Raw genomic sequence first — 16,424 nt, forward strand, 5'->3', positions numbered from 1 at the left:
GTCTTCACCTGTAATGTTCACTCTACCTAGAGCCCCCTTTCTTTCCCTGTTTACCTGGACACCTAACTAATGATTCCTCCACATGCCAACTGAGAAATCATTTCCACCAGGAAGATTTCCTGCAATCCCTGACTGGGTTAGTTCCTCTGAGAGGTGCTCTTATAACAGGCTGAACTTCTATCCTCAGGGCAATTAACACACTCAATTGTCTGCTCTTTAAAGTTTACACTAATAGATGTTGAGGTTAATGAGAGGAGGGGTCATGCCCGTACTGTTAACTTTTTTTCTATTATCTTCACACTTACCAGAGTGCCTGAAGAGAGTAGTATTCATGAATGAATGCATGAATGAATGAATGCATGAATGAATGAATGCATGAATGAATGAATGAATGAGTCTTCTCGTAGATCAGCTCCCCAACACCTCTCCAACTAGTCCCTGCAAACTCTTCTCTCACACAGTTTCGGGAGATCCCAGGGGTTTTCCCATGTGCATATAAACAAGACAAATAATGACTCCAGTAGAGTTTATCCTTCCTCTATTCCAGCCGTGTGTTTACTCTGTGCTATACGTCACCCCAACAAGGATGTTGTTGGTGCTCTTGGGTACCACTGTACCCATGGGATCCTTTTCTTTTACTGTTGGGCCCTAAGCTACCTGCCAGCTACTGCTGATGCCTGTGCTCTGTACCATTTTGTTCTTCAGGCAATACAACCAGGCAGTCCCCAATGTTGTTCCCAGAGGGTTCCATCATCACTCCCAGGTACAGTTTCCTGCAAACTGGCACGTCTGTTCATAAAGTACAAGAGGGAACCTTTTGCTCAAGCTTTTCCTTTTCCGTCTCTGTGTTGGAGGGGCAAGACTGCAGTTCTGCTTCTTGATCCCCAATGTCATACAGAGACTTTAGCCCAAGGTCTCATTGAATCACATGCATTCCTCACCAACAGATAAATAGTCATTAAAACTTGGAATAAGGGAATGCAGAGAGCCTCATCCAGGATACAAATTCTGGCAATGGAAATCTAGCTGAGCTCGAAGTCCACTCATCACTCCAAGAACTCTGGCTGTATTACTGAGTCAGTCTACCCTGACTCAGAGGTTAGGAGCTGTCCTAACCTCTTACTTCAGGAACAGCTCTCTCCTGGCGCATCTCACGCTGTCATACACATAGGCTTCCAGTGGACCAGTCTCTTCTTTTTGAAAGACTCACTCAGATATTTCTGAACTACAGAAATTGCTGGTACTTAGGTCTAAGCTGAGTTTCCATGACACCTTTTATCACATCCCCTATATAAATAATTATACTAATTAAATAGAGGTGTAAAGAGGTTGTAAGACCAAAGACTGTTTCCTGTGAAATGGCTCCACCATCCAATGGCTTATTCTTAATTCCTGGAGGTCATCACAAGTGCCCGCTACCCCATGGGAGCCTATAGGGCAATGATATAGACAAACCCCTTCACACTTTGTAGAATTCCACAAACCTTTTCATCCACAATGCCCATGGCTGCTGATGTCACTAAAATTCCAGTTTATTAGGTTTCAGGATCGGAAGAGAAGGTGTCTTTGTGATGTGGCCAAAATACGTACTATGCTCTATATATACGTATGCTGATCCAGAGCAGAGCCAGGAATGGGGCTACAATGAGTCTATTAGTCAGTTGGTGCCAGGGGTACCAACAGATGGGAAGTCTGTAAGAGATATGGCACCTTTCAAAATAAGGCTGAGCATTTCTCCCAACGTGCAGACATCCAGCAACTCTCAGACACTTCTGCCAGCAGTTAACCCACAACACTGCACAGCTGCTTCCTCTTTTCTCAGAAAGCGTTGTCACAAGGGGATAGGTGGCTCTGCCTTCCTGAGTCCCGCCACTACCAGGGGGAGCTACTGCCCCCACAGAAGCACTCAGCAGCCTTTCCCATCTCCCCACACTGGAGAGAGTAGAAGTCCATTCCCAGGTCACAGAGAAGGACAGTACCTGTGAATGAGCTGTCACCATCCTCTTTCCCTTACTTCTCTTCTGCTGTTTCCATAGGGCTTCTTCAACCCAGTCCCATTTACAGAATTCACCTGCTATCGATGCAGCTTCCCTGACACCACCTGCTGGAGGAAGCTTCTTTCTGTGGTCTTCAGGGCTCCTCTCCAGGGCCCCACAGCCCGTCTGGCCCATTACAGCTCCCTGTTCCCCACCCTCATCTGCGACAGCATTCGACTGTCCAGGTAGACTCCATCTCCATGCAAACTGCCTTTCTCATTTTAGGTCTTGGCCCCTGGATTTCACTTCTTCAGGGCTCAAACCTTATATGGAGTTATTTTACAACTGTATTTCAGTGGTGACTGCCACCTATCAACCAAGGTCACATCCGATTACATATGCCTTTTGCTCTGCCAGGTCCACTTGGCACACTCTCTCTTGCCCTCCACATCTCATGATAGACTCTCATGTTCCCCAGGAGGTCTTGCTCATTTTCTGAACACACAACACACCTTTTACCCACTTCCGTTTTGCAATACTCTTACCGTATTGTTGTCGTTTGATAGAAATCGCTCCTTGGGGCTGTCTGTTCTTTGATTGAAGGCAATGTGCCTTTCCATTTTTGCATCAGCAAACCACCATCATGCGTGATGCACTGAACAATGCATTGAATGGAAGCTCTGGGACATGGAGCACGCCGCTGTGGTCCATGGCTGTATTCCCAGCACCTGGCATATAGCAAGTGTTCATCGATGCAAGGATTCAAAGATGTCTTCAAGAATTTTAATCAGGATTTGTCCCCCTTATCTCTCTGTGCCAGCTAACAGTCCTTTTTATAGGCATCTGAGATAACAAAGTTGATGGATAAAGTCTCTAACAGGCAAGCTTTTTATTTGGATGATGCTATTATCAATTGTAGATGCTGCCAATTTTTGCTCTAGATGTGCCCCATTTCTGGAAAAGTCTCCTCCCCTTCACACATCCAGCGACAATGACATCAGAGACAACCAGCCTATAGCCTGGGCCTGGGGGAAACCCATTCTTGTCTCAACCCTGCCATGGGACTCAGGCTGTTCTGTGTTGTGGCCTTTTGTTTCCTTGGAGTAGGTAAGTCTGCGGAGTTGATGACAAACCCCTATCCTATTATTTCTAGACTCTGGATACAAGAATTTTTCCCTTATCAGGCTTCTTGATGACCTCCTTTTCCACCTCCTTTATCTTTCTTTCACAGGTCTCGTGAATGCAGAAGTAACCCAAACCCCAAGATATCTGGTCAAAAAAATGGGAGAGGAAGTGCTGCTGGAATGTTTACAGGATATGAACCATGACAGAATGTTCTGGTATCGACAAGACCCAGGTCTGGGGCTGCGGCTGCTCCATTTCTCATATGGTGTTAACAGTAATGAGATAGGAGATTTCCCTCATGGGTACAGTGTCTCTAGGAATAAGACGGAGTGTTTCTCCCTAACCATGAAGTCAGCCAGTACCAACCAGACATCTGTGTACCTCTGTGCCAGCAGTGAATACACAGCGCTGCACAACCACATCCTCTCCACACAAAAAGGGCAAATGTAAGAGGGAAATGACCCAAACTCAGCGCTGAGTTACTCTGGCTCCTGTGGCATATTTCTGCCAATTAGAATAAAGGCAGCCACTACAAGGAACCAGGCCCACGAACACACATGGTGGCCAGGAGACCACAGGATATTTTTCAGGCCCCACTCACCATCGTTTCCAAGTTAGGGGCCATTCTGAAATTAACCTGCCCAGCCCTGTGTATTTTCCCCAATCTAAATTCATGAGGCTCTACCCCAACCAGGAAGTGAAGTCCTCACACATATTTACACTGCAGGAGCTCTGTTCTACCATTTGTTTTAAATCAATTTTTTCTTCCCTTTTCTATCCTTGTCCCTCTTACTGTACATTAGCCACTCTGCTCCATGTCTGCGCTCTTAATTGGTCTTTCACTAGAGGGCACTCACACATTCGAAACTCCTTGAGATAAATTTTATTGTCTATGTGCTGATTCAAGATAAAGGTTGTGGAATTTGCATTCTGTTCATTCAATCTAAAAACAAACACTCTGATAAAAAGAAATCTTTCTCCGGGTTCTCTCAATGGTCACTAACGGAAAATTCTGATCAGGAAAGGAATAAACTATGCACAAGTGGTAAGAATTAATCAGGTTATATCTGTACTCACAATCACCTGAAGAAAGAATCTGATTTATTTTAAAGAATGAAACATCTACTATCCTGTCAGTAAATATTAATTGAGCCTATTCCCGTTTGGGAATACAAGAGAAATGTAAAAGGTATTAGAAATCTTGGTAGATTTCACAGGTATAGACATTTGTAAAAACTTATTTAATGGTACTTCAGAGTTGTATATTTTACTGTATGCAAATTTTACCTACAAAAAAACCCATAAATAAATATTAAACTCTTGTTAATTATACACAGGCTGAAGTGTTTAGGGGTGAAGTATGCCTTCAAGTAACTTTCAAAAGTATAAAAAATTAGATGGGTATGATAAAGCAATATGCAGCTTTATCTAGGTGGTGGAATCTAGGTGGTGGGCACATGCATGTTTGTTATATGTTCAACTTCAATAGATGTTTGAAAATTCTCATAATAAAATGGGAAATAATACTGAGGCACATTTATGTACGATATGAACTAAACTTTTAAATATATTGATAAGAATACATTGTCAATAAGAAAAGAAGCAAGATACTGGAAGATTTGAGCTGTGTGTTTCTATCTGTGTAAAAAAAAAAAATGGGCCAATCAAATACAACTTGAACTTGAACAGCCAGGAATATGTCTAGTAACATACACAAGAAACTTATTGAGTAGTTGCTTCTGGAAAGGGTAACTTACTTTTTGCTCTCTGTTTTGTACATTTTAATCATGTGCTTGTATTAATTCAATAAATAAATACATTAAAATTATATGATAATATGGCACTTCCCATAGATGGAGAGGCAACACACACACACACACACACACACACACACACACACACCATGGGAAAGAGTTCTTGGAATATTGCATGCCTAACATGTCACATTTTCTTGATTATAGGATAAATTGTTTTTCAGTTTTATTTTTTTGGAATATGGTTAAGTCCTATTAGTTGTTATTAACCACCCAAAAATAACAATTGTGTTTACAACAATGCAACTGCAACAGTGAGGCAATCCTTCTTAGCATGGAGGTTAGCATTTGGGTGTGGGGTCTCACAGACATGTATTTGAGTCCTGCCTCTGTCACTTATTCTTGGATTGTGTGAACTTGGATAGGTTATTGAAGATCTTCATATCTGTAAAATTTTCTCATTTGTAAAAATGGGATAACAGTAGCCTAATTCATAAACTGAAATAATACATGTAAAGCACAAAGTGCTCAAAAAAAATTAGCCCTGCTTTTATGCAAAAATCGTGTTTTTAGGTAGTTACATGATAGAGGAAATCAAGTGACGGAAAGTGGTCACAGCACCATGGTCAAATATTACAGGATGAGGTATTTTCTAGGCCACATTGAGCTGAGTTACAATAGAAGTAACCCTACTGCTAAAGTCCATAGATTAAGTAAACAGAAGCCAACTAGTTATGACTGTGATGACCAAAATGAGGGAAGAGATATGAGAGACAACAGAAATATAATGTATTTGATTTGTGAATTGATAAATGAAGTGATGGAGGGGGGGAGGTGGAAAGGCAATAAAATTGAATTTCTGAGCCTAGAGGTTAAGAAGAATGGGGATGCCATTTGTTGGGATGGAGGAATTCAGGAACAGAAGCCAGTTTACTGGAGTCTGTGTTTGGGGAGGAATAACAGGTGCAGTTTGAGAAAACCACAATGAAGACTCAACAAACAGATTCCCTCATATAAGATTCCCTCATATTCTAAACTTTTACCTTTAGTTATTGGAGGTCAACGCTGCACTCCATTCTTGCTTTATACCCAAAGGGTATGAGCACATAGGTGGTGCTCAAAAATGAATGGATGTTGAGGTGATGGATGAACAGTGGATGGATGGCAGTTGCAGGCAGAGATGCCTTGTGAATGAAAATCCATCCTAAGTGAAGAGCCACACAGCTCCACTAGAGGGCAGAATAATTTTGTCCACATTCTACAGAAACTCAACTTCCCACTACAGGAGAGGAACAGAGAGCCAGTAGGGAAGGACCTCCACAGTGGAGAGGAAAGATGAACTTGAGTTTGACTTCTTAGTGTCTTTTCTCAGGGAAGAGAGGCTATCACCTAAAGATGATGATTCTCTTGCTACTTCTCCTGGGACAAGGTATGAGACTTATTGGGTGAGGAAGATGGGGGTTAATGAAAATGCTGAGTAGAGGACTAGAGGGTCTGAGGCAACCAGTCAGAGGATGATGGGGCAGGGGAGACATTGGACTAGAGGTTTCTGACAGAGTAACAGTTGGCAGAACAAAATGGAGGCAGCACCACAGGGTTCTTTGGGAATCAATGTGATACTGGAGCAAATAGTAAGAAGACCTGGGGACAAGCTGGTCAGCCCTCATGGGTTTCTCTATCTCTCTAGAACTGGGCTCTGTGTTTGGTGCTCTCGTCTCTCAAAAGCCAAGCAGGGACATCTGTCAACGTGGGACCTCCATGACAATCCAGTGTCAAGTAGATAGCCAAATAGCCTTGATGTTCTGGTACCGTCAGCTCCCAGGAGAGAGCATGACACTGATTGCAACTGCGAATCAGGGCTCCGAGGCCACTTATGAAAGTGGATTTACCAAGGACAAATTTCCCATCAGCCGCCCAAACCTAACGTTCTCCATCCTGACTGTGACCAACGTGCGCCCCGAAGACAGCAGCTTTTACTTCTGCAGCGTTGGAGACACAGTGCTGGGCACAGGTCAAAGATCTGAGCAAGAACTTCAGCTCCCTCCTCCCCAGCTCCCATCCAGATGAGCCTGAAGGGCCTGTCAGACAAGCTGGAGGGAGGAAACCACAGCTGTGGGGCAGAGACAGCTGTTTGTGTGTTTGTGGGTGGGTATGAGCATGAATGGGTAGACTGGGGATGGAGGGAGAATCTATAGGACTAGCTGGAGGGTTCCATCCACAGACAGGAAGAGTGGCTGCTCCGAGGCTATTTAGAAACACTCAGTAAAGACAATCAAATATAGTTTGCTTTCCAGTGCCAAGATCAGTTTCTGATTTTAATTATAAAATAATGCATGTTATTGTAAAATATGTGCACAGATGATTAATTTGAGGAAAATTAAAAATCACTCATTTAAATCAAGTTAGATCACACAATACATACTGTTTACTCATTTATTCTCTGAACCCAACAATATTTCAGAAATACTATGTCATGTCCAATATACTTCACATTAACTTTTATTAAGAATATTTCAATGTATTGATGGCCATCCTTTATGTCAGTTCTTACAGTCAAAATCAAAGGCAAGGTAAAAATCCATGCGCCAGATGACAAGGTTATTTAATTTAAAAAGCACTGGTTGTACGTGTCAATTTATTTCTGTCATGGACTCATCAGGAAATAATGAAAGCCCCCCGTACCCCACTTTCACATAGTTGGTGCCTTCTAATTCAGCTCTCAACGCAAATATCATTTCCCCAAAGAGATCTTTCCTGCTCACCTTACCTAATACTGTAATTATTGACCCAATCACCAGTCTCATCTATTGGCTTTATCCTATTTTAATAACACCTAATCACCATTGTCCAATATATATACATGCATATATATATATATATATATATATATACACATATATATTCTTATTTATTCTTATATATTTATATATATACATATATATATATTCTTATTTATTGTCTGTCTCCCTTTGCTATACACACATACACATAAATGCCATGAAAGCAAGAACATTTTCTTCTTCATTGTTGTTTCCTTACAGCTTAGAAAACCCACAGGAACATCACAGGAGTTCAGTAAATATTTCCTGAGTGTTATGGACTGAGCTGTGTTCCTTCTAAATTCCCATGATGCAGTCTTAACCGCTAGTATTTCAGAATGTGACTATTTGGAGATATGGTCTTTAGAGTGCCAAGTGCAACTAAGGCTATTCAAGTGGGCCCCAATCCAATCTGGCTGGTGTCCCTATCAGAAGAGATTAGGACACACAAAGAAAGACACCAGGGTTGTGCCCACAGAGGAAAGGTCAAGGTGACAACACAGTGAGAAGAAAGCCATCTGCAAGCCCAGAAGAGAGGCCTCAGGAGAAACCAACCCTGCTGACACCTTGGTTTTAGACTTCTAGCTACCAGAACTGTAAAAAAAAAAAAAATTGATTTCTGTTGTTCAATACACCCAGGCTTTGGCAATTTGTGATGGTAGCCCGATAAAACTAATACACTGAGTAGAGAAATAAGATTCAGAAGAAAAGAGGAAAATTGGCCAAGCAATATGGACTTCCCTGAAGAAAAACTCTACAAAAGCATTTGAGTTTAGATAATGTAAGTCCATGAGGAAATGAACTAGATTGTTCTAACAGGAAGCGAACAGAAGCTTCAGCCTTGATATTTGAATGGAAAGGAGGCCCAACGACTGTGCCAGCCCCCTCTGCTGCCTTCCCCAAACCCTAGACATGGAAGCCCAGAACCTGCTCAAACACTGGCCCTGAGTGAATGGACCTCACACTGGAATTGTGTTGGTGCCTGTGTGGACTGAGCACTCAGTTTTGAACCTGGAGATCCTTTTGCAGATCCTCCTGGGCAGGTTGGTCTATTGGAAGTGGACGGACCAGTTGGCTGCCTTCAAAATGGACAAGACAGTCTAGAGTTTTTATAAGCCAAATGAGTAGAGGGAGCCTAATTGGCTTATCACTGAACTGGGCTTGTGGGGCTCAGTCTCGATCTAATATGACTTAGAAAAATAAATACACATGTCACTCATTACACTCTGAGAGTCATGGAAGAAGTCAAGGCTGCTACAATAACAGCCTACATAGGTAGTGCTTCTGGACTCTCGTCTGGCTTTCTTCTGCCTACCCTCCAATAGACTCAGAAGTCACTTAAGCAGCTCTAATAGGTCCAGGGATGGGACAAGAAGTGACTGAAATGTGAACAGAAAGATCAGTACATTACAGGAACCAATCTATCTTTAGGTAAAAAGCCTCAATTGCTAGAGGTTTCCCCATTCACCCCTCTATAGAAACTGGAAGAACAGATAAACTATGAAAATGGGCTTCTCTCTGGGCATAAAATGCACACGTCTTCCCTGGCTTCAGGTTGGGGAGCAGAAGGGGGTGTGGGGAGGAACAGAGGCTACTCCATTTAGCCCATCAGCCATGACCAGTCAATGTCTCAACGCCACCATCTCACTTGTCAGTTTGTCTGGATGACACAGAGTGCCCCTTCACTATCCAGATTCAGTGATTCCCCAGGCTAAGATATCTAAGAAAAATCTTATTGGATAAATAGAAATTGTCCCATGGGGAAAATATGCAACTTAGAAAAAATAATGGAGGAGGAAGGGAGCTGGGAGTTTAGAGGGAAGAAGGCCCGGAACTTGACAGTCTGGTTGGAGAGGGGTAAAAGCCACTGGGGCCCAAGGAGGAGTTGATGAAGAGGGGATTGGGGGAGGAAAGTATTTTTTTTTAAAAATAAATAAGTGATTTGGAATCTGATGAAAATCTACTTTTCAGACCACTGGGAAGTCTGAAAGACTCTAATATGTAGCAACATAACAGGGAATGAACTTAGCTTGAAGAGGGAGAGGTTCTGGTGTCATCTGTTCATTCCTCAGCAAGATGACCCTGGAGAAGTCCCTTAACCTCTGAGCTCCAAATTCTTCTCTAGTAACAGTATTTGCTGCCTACCTCGTTTGGCTGCACTGAGTATCAAATAAAAGGAAGAGAAGCCAAAATTTCTATGGTCAAGCATGCAGGTTCTAGAGCCCAACTTCCACGCTTACCTCCTATGTCTACAACTGACTGGCTGTGTGGCCTTGAGCAAGTTACTTCACCTCTACGCAGCTCATTTTGTCATCTATAAAATGGGTGACCCCATACATAGTTGTGAGAATTAAATTTTACAAAGGTCCATGAGAGACTTACACAATATTTGGCATAGTAAGCACAGAAACTATTCGATATTATAATTAGAAGACAGTGGTTTGGTATGCTAAGCACTCCCCATGAACCAGGAGAATGTCTTAGAGAAATAGACAAAGGAATCCATAGTTCAGATTAAAGAGTACAAGAGCTACATAGACTCTTTCAAATTGAATGGGGGCAAAGATGGGCCTGAATCCATCCTACACATCAGAGCCTAGAGCATGAGATAATGGTCTCCACCTACAGCTATCTTCTCTGCCTATAAGGTGGTTCGTGCTACTTTGAAGAAAACTGGCCTTGTAGACTTGCCCATAGTTTTGGGCATGATAGTTCATTCTAAGAAGGAGCACAAAATATCAGGAGAAGGCTAGTATTTAGACACAGAAAATCCCTAAGCTCTTCAGTGTCCCCTTTTATAGAGCACCTGAGTCACAAGCACCCATCCAAAAAATTTCCCCCTTATCCCAAAAGAATTTCCTATATTTTACCAACGATCACCTCCCCATACCTGTCCAGGGCATGCTGGTATCCACAGCAAGAGCCTTTCCGTATCCTCTAAAACCAGACTTCCTATAAAGACCCCACAGAACCTTCTGCCTACAGAAGTTATCTTATCACCTGTCGGTCACACACCCATGATAGTATATTTGGGAATCTGCACTAGTGAGTCACCAAAAATACTATATTTGGTGACATTACAGGACAAGCCTCTATTTCTGAGGCTCCACAGCCTGGGACAGCTACCTGTGAGCACCGACAGCTATGTCATCCATGCCTCAGATGTGACCTAGAGGAGTCCAAGGCCATGGCAAGGTGACGTTCTCAGCCCAGGTGCCAGGCGGAAGATTAATTCAGTCTTCAATTTCTGCCAGGGAGACAAGCATCAGGAGGGAAAAGGGTGTAGTTTGTCCTGTGACTTGATCCCAAATAGACTTGTTCTGAGATGCCACCTGCAGCGATTCCCACGCTTCACAAGTTCCATGTTTTCCTGTGGCCTTGAGGCCATTTTTAGGTCTGTGTTCTTAGGCAAGACAGAACCTTTCTGATTCTCAGCCTCATCCTCTGTAAATGGAAATAACTTTATTCTGCACACCTCATAATTAAAACGTGTGTGAAAAGTTAAACTTGAACTCAACACAAATGAAAAGCAGTGTAGTACTCTGTGTGTGTGTGTGTGTGTGTGTGTGTGTGTGTGTGTGTGTGTGTGTGTGTGTGAAAGCTCTCTAAAAACTGTCAGGTACTGTACAAATATGGCAGTACTCCCATCTTGATGTGAGCCCTTCAAAGGTTAGAGAGTGTGCAGTGAGGAAAGGGGAGAGCTCTGAGCAGTGGGTCTCTTGCTGTGGAGAAGCTGGCTTCCAGCCAGGCCGGGCACTGGACCAGAAGTCACCCTACAGCTCCCTCTCAACCCATGAGCTCCACACTGGCATTTGCCCCAAGTCACTCTAGTTTCCATTTACTCCATCCCTCCAGCCTATTTTCTGTCTCATGACCAGACTTCTGAGATTTTCTCACTTGGTTGACCATCTATGGGACTCTTACCCCTTTCTACCTTGCAGAGAATTCAAAGATGGACTCTGCCCACTCCTGCCCCTCACCAGGCATGAGCTCAGAGGAGCTGAGAAGTCTCTTCTTAAGAAGGCTCCCCCACTTGCCTCATAATTAGACTCGAGCATCTCTATACCCTTCTGGCCAAGTTGGACTTCAATAAATCACAGGGCTGTGTATAGTGGCCATGGCAGGTCTCAAAATGATCATTTCTGGGAAGATTCACTCTGTATTTAGTCTATCCAGTACAATAGTCCCAACCGGTACTAGGCTCCTTTACCGTGTGCCGAATCTCTGATCAGAACCCAAATTTACTGTCGTCCCAACCTTTTCTAATATCTGACCTGGAGCATATATTCTAGCTTAGGCTATCGGCACCTAGCAAGTGGGGCAATTTTCATCATCACTAGTGCAGATTCCCAGGGCTACCAGGAGACTGCTGAAAGAGACCCCATGACAGCATGAGTGATGAGAAAGACCATGGTCCTGATGGTGAGGAAGAGGATGGTATTGGTCTTCCATCCCCCAAATATATCAGGTAGACATCTACTTAACCTTTGCCCCTCTTGCTTCCCAAACAACTCCCCTCCCCCAAGCCTTGGTAGGAAGGAGAGCCGGCTAAAACCCCAGACTCCCAAGGAACTCTGCTTCTGTCTTCTCAGTACCTCTTGATGTTGGGATCCTTGTTCTCCCATGCCTTGGATTTGATCTTCCTGCCCACTGGTTTAGACTTGAGAGAAGGGTCTTCATGCTCACAGGTATAGACTTAGAGAAGACGTCTTTCCTCTCAGTGGGCTCTAGGATACTGAGCAGCCAAGTTTGCTACCAACATCAGCCCTTTTTTAAAGTAAGTTAAATGCATATCCTTGAAGTCAGAGGATTTCTAGAACCCCCGGCCCATCTTCTTCCTCCTAACTCTAGTCTCCTCAGCTTAAGAAGGCCCAGCTGTGATATGTTGGGGCTTGGTTTCCCCTTCTAGGAATCAGCTAGTCTTCCTCTCTGCCTAGAGAAGGTAAGTTTTCTTATCACCTGTAGGTCACGAACCCACAGAGTGGCCAAACAGCAGAGATAGTACAAGACCCTGGGAAAGGGAAAGCTGCAGGTGTGTTTGTACTGGGAGGAGCAGTGACCCTCCACACTCACGCCCAGCCTCTCTCCCTCACCTTGGGAAGTATAAAGGCTCTCTACCACGTACCGATGATACTTTTGCTACCATGAATCCACTTCTGATCCTCGCCTTTGTGGGAGTTGCTGGTGAGTCCCCTACATTGCTTCAGGCCCCACTCGTCCTCTCTCAGGGCAGAGATGACAGCTCCATTCTTGCTGCCTCTCCTACTTCACTTGTGCTCTGAAATCCTATCTCCCCCGTGTAGAATCCCTCCTTCCTGTTCTTGGGCTCTTTTTAAGCCTTGCCTCTCTCACCTTCTGCCTGAGCCCGCCCCCAGCCCCATCATTCATTCATCTCTGGGCTTTGTTTGGAGAGGCAGGAAAGAGAGACCAGGTGAAGGTGGTCCATGAAATAAATCAGGAGACTTGAGGCGTAACCCTGACAACTCTGGGCTAGCTCCGCTGGAGCTGTTCTTAACCCCAGATACACCTGGGGGGGCTGAAAGAACACTCATGCCAGAGTCCTAGCCTCGTCCTAGAAATTCTGACTTACTTGGCCTGGGGTGCACTGAATTTTTAAGCTTCCCAGGTGTATACTGTTCTATTGGCCAATAAGTGCCTACCTTTGTTCTGCCTAATGGGCCTGGGGCTGATCTCCCTCACGGGGCCGTGCTGCCCAGATCTGAGCTATGGGAGAAGCTGGGTACAGTCAGAGCTAGCATCCCCTCCTGACAATCAGGGGCTCAAATAGCCGTAGGGAACAGGTGAGTGATGGGGAAGAGAGAGAGAAGCACCCAGTGGGTGGGAAAACCGCATTCTGAGCCCCAACACACTGAGGGCACTGGGGGGGCGTTTCTTGTGTCCTTCTCTTCCTGGTGCCCTCAGTAGAGGTGTGGGCCGGAGCCCTGCAGGGTATGTGGCTATGCGCCCTGCAGACCCGCAGAGATGGGGGAGAACCACACTCACGGCTCGTGACTGGGGATGGCAGTGCTTCCTCACTGCCCACCATCGCTGTGCTTGTGGAGGAATCCCAATTGGCCCGATCCAGCCACAGTGCTCCGGGCTCCACCCTGAATATCCTGCTAAGTTGGCTTCTCCCTCCTCTCTCCACTCAAGTTGCTTTCCCCGCTGACGACGATGACAAGATCGTCGGGGGCTACACCTGCCAGGAGAACTCCGTCCCCTACCAGGTGTCCCTGAACGCTGGCTACCACTTCTGTGGTGGCTCCCTCATCAATGACCAGTGGGTGGTGTCAGCGGCTCACTGCTACAAGTCGTAAGTGTCCTGACTGCAAGGCCCACAGCCCGGCTGGCCATCTCAGGGAGTGGGGATCAGTCCAGGGGAATGTAGGGTGAGATGGGTGGGAAGCGATGGAGACGAGCAGCTGTCAATGGCAGCTGATACCCAGGAGCTGGAGGTGAAGAGAAGCACACGTAGGAAGCCTCTCACTTCCCCTTCCCCCAAAGAAAACCCAGATAAAACAGCAGGGTTATGGGTCATAAACGCAGGGAGAGGCTATTTGGGAGGAAAACAGGCAAGGACTTCACAGGTAAACTTTGTCAGTTGGCTGCACATTAAAACCACCAAAGAAATGTTCAAAAAATACCGATGCCTGGGTCCTATCCCAGAGCCATTAACTCAGCATTTTCAGGAAGAGAGATCTAAATATGGGTGAGTTGTCAGCACGCTCTACCTCTGGCGATTCTACTCTACAGCGGAGCTAAGAGTCACTGCCTAGACCGACGGTTCTCAAAGCTACCTAAGAATCTCCTGAAAAACCCCCTGGTGGGGTCGCCCGGTCCCACCCCCAGAGTTTCTGATTCAGTAGATCTGGGGTGGGAACTGGGCCTTTGTATTTCTTACAGTTCTCACACTTTGAGACCCACTGGAGTAGATCATACAGAATGACGGTGCTTACCAGACTAGGGAGGGCGGAAGTTAAAGTCACTGTTTTATGAGCAAAGTGACAGAGGATGACAGATGCTGGGGGCCTTCAAGTAGCTTGTTTGTGCCTGTGGCCCTAGAGGCATGGGGCGGGAGGTATTGGGAAAGGTGGCTGGAAAAGCAGATTGAGGAGCTATGACCTCTGGGACCCCTTCACCACATCCCCGCTCCACTCCCACCTACCTCTGAAGCAGAAAGGTTCTTGGTGTCACACCTGTACTGCCCACACCCCCATTGTGAGCAGGGAGCCCGGGACCTGGGGGGAAACTGGGGATGTGGAGAAAAGGCCTTCTCATGCTTCCCTCCTTACAGCCGCATCCAGGTGAGGCTGGGAGAGCACAACATTGAAGTCTTGGAGGGCAATGAACAGTTCATCAACTCTGCCAAGGTCATCCGCCACCCCCGCTTCAACAGCTGGACCCTGGACAATGACATCATGCTGATCAAGCTCTCCTCGCCTGCGGTCATCAATGCCCGCGTGTCCACCATCTCCCTGCCCACAGCCTGTGCGCCCGCTGGCACCCAGTGCCTCATCTCCGGCTGGGGCAACACCCTGAGCTCAGGCTGTGAGTGGGGCCCTCGCGACTTCACCCTCCGACTTCTGAACGTTTCCCATAACCAAGCATGGCCTAAGCCTCTAGCCTGCAATACTGTCTCGTGCCCACTCCACACAGGCTCTGTGCTGGGGACCACAGAGATGCAAACTCTCAAGGGGTTGGCCCCAGAAGGGAAAGATAGGACCAATACAGCACTTGCTGGGTCACTTCGAAGGAGGGATTCGGCAGTGATCATTCTGGGAACTAAATCCCATTGTTCCTTGCTGGGGCTTACGTTCTTGGGGTCCTCTCCCGGCTGCCCTCAGTGTTCATCCCTGGATGACCATCCCCCAGCCTGGCCTGACCCACATTTCTTTCCTTAATCCCCAAGACAACTACCCCGAGCTGCTGCAGTGCCTGGACGCCCCTCTGCTGAGCCAGGCCGAGTGTGAAGACGCCTACCCCGGACAGATCACCGAAAACATGGTCTGCGCTGGCTTCCTCGAGGGCGGCAAGGACTCCTGCCAGGTGACTGTCCCCTTCGCATGCTGAGACCCCAGCCCATTTACATGGCCTACCTGGAGGCTGGATTTGAACCCCTAAGGCTGTGGGGCTATAGTCCCTTTTTTCTCCCACTTCACAAAACCTGTCCCACCTTCTTCCTCCTCAGGGTGACTCTGGCGGCCCCGTGGTCTGCAATGGAGAGCTGCAGGGAGTCGTCTCCTGGGGCTATGGCTGCGCCCAGAAGAACAGGCCTGGTGTCTACACCAGGGTCTGCAACTTTGTGGACTGGATTCAGGAGACTATGGCCGACAACAGCTAAAGCCTCTACCTCCATCCCTCTGCCATCACTATGCTAATAAAATGACCCTATTCCAACTGCCTGTGTGTGTGCCTGCTCCCTCCGGTTGCTGGATCTCGAAATCATCCTCCCCCAACGTCAGATAGGGCCCTGCCTCTCACGGGTGAGCCGAGTGCCCACTTCCCAAATGTGCTCCACGAAATACTCGTTTGGCAGCATATGAAGAGACAGAATCCAAAATATAACAAGCGGGGGGGTCCAGAACGGCTGTTTTCGAGAGGGAAATATGTTTCAGAAAGACTGCGTTCAAGCTTCTCTGACCTTGGCACCTCTCCGGGTCTTGAGTGCAGTGCTAGTTTGTGCCCACATCGGGCCTGGTGTGCAGGGCTCTGCTGACTCCTTTCACTTGTACCCAGAGCGAATAAATTTA

The 16,424-nt window shown here is 46.0% G+C and overlaps 1 protein-coding gene across 1 annotated transcript; it reads left to right on the forward strand.

The window, feature by feature from the left end:
* Positions 1-12,705: 12,705 nt before the first annotated feature.
* On the forward strand, positions 12,706-16,015 carry LOC308493035 (anionic trypsin; the record flags this gene model as incomplete). The annotated part of the gene is made up of 5 exons (XM_081038655.1): positions 12,706-12,858; positions 13,828-13,987; positions 14,969-15,222; positions 15,584-15,720; positions 15,863-16,015. The coding sequence occupies exons 1-5, from the start codon at positions 12,819-12,821 to the stop codon at positions 16,013-16,015; spliced, it is 744 nt and encodes a 247-aa protein (XP_080894781.1). The 5' UTR covers positions 12,706-12,818.
* Between the last annotated feature and the right edge of the window lie 409 nt (positions 16,016-16,424).

Source organism: Rhinolophus hipposideros (genome assembly GCF_964194185.1).
Source record: "Rhinolophus hipposideros genome assembly, chromosome: 25".
NCBI lineage: Eukaryota > Metazoa > Chordata > Mammalia > Chiroptera > Rhinolophidae > Rhinolophus > Rhinolophus hipposideros.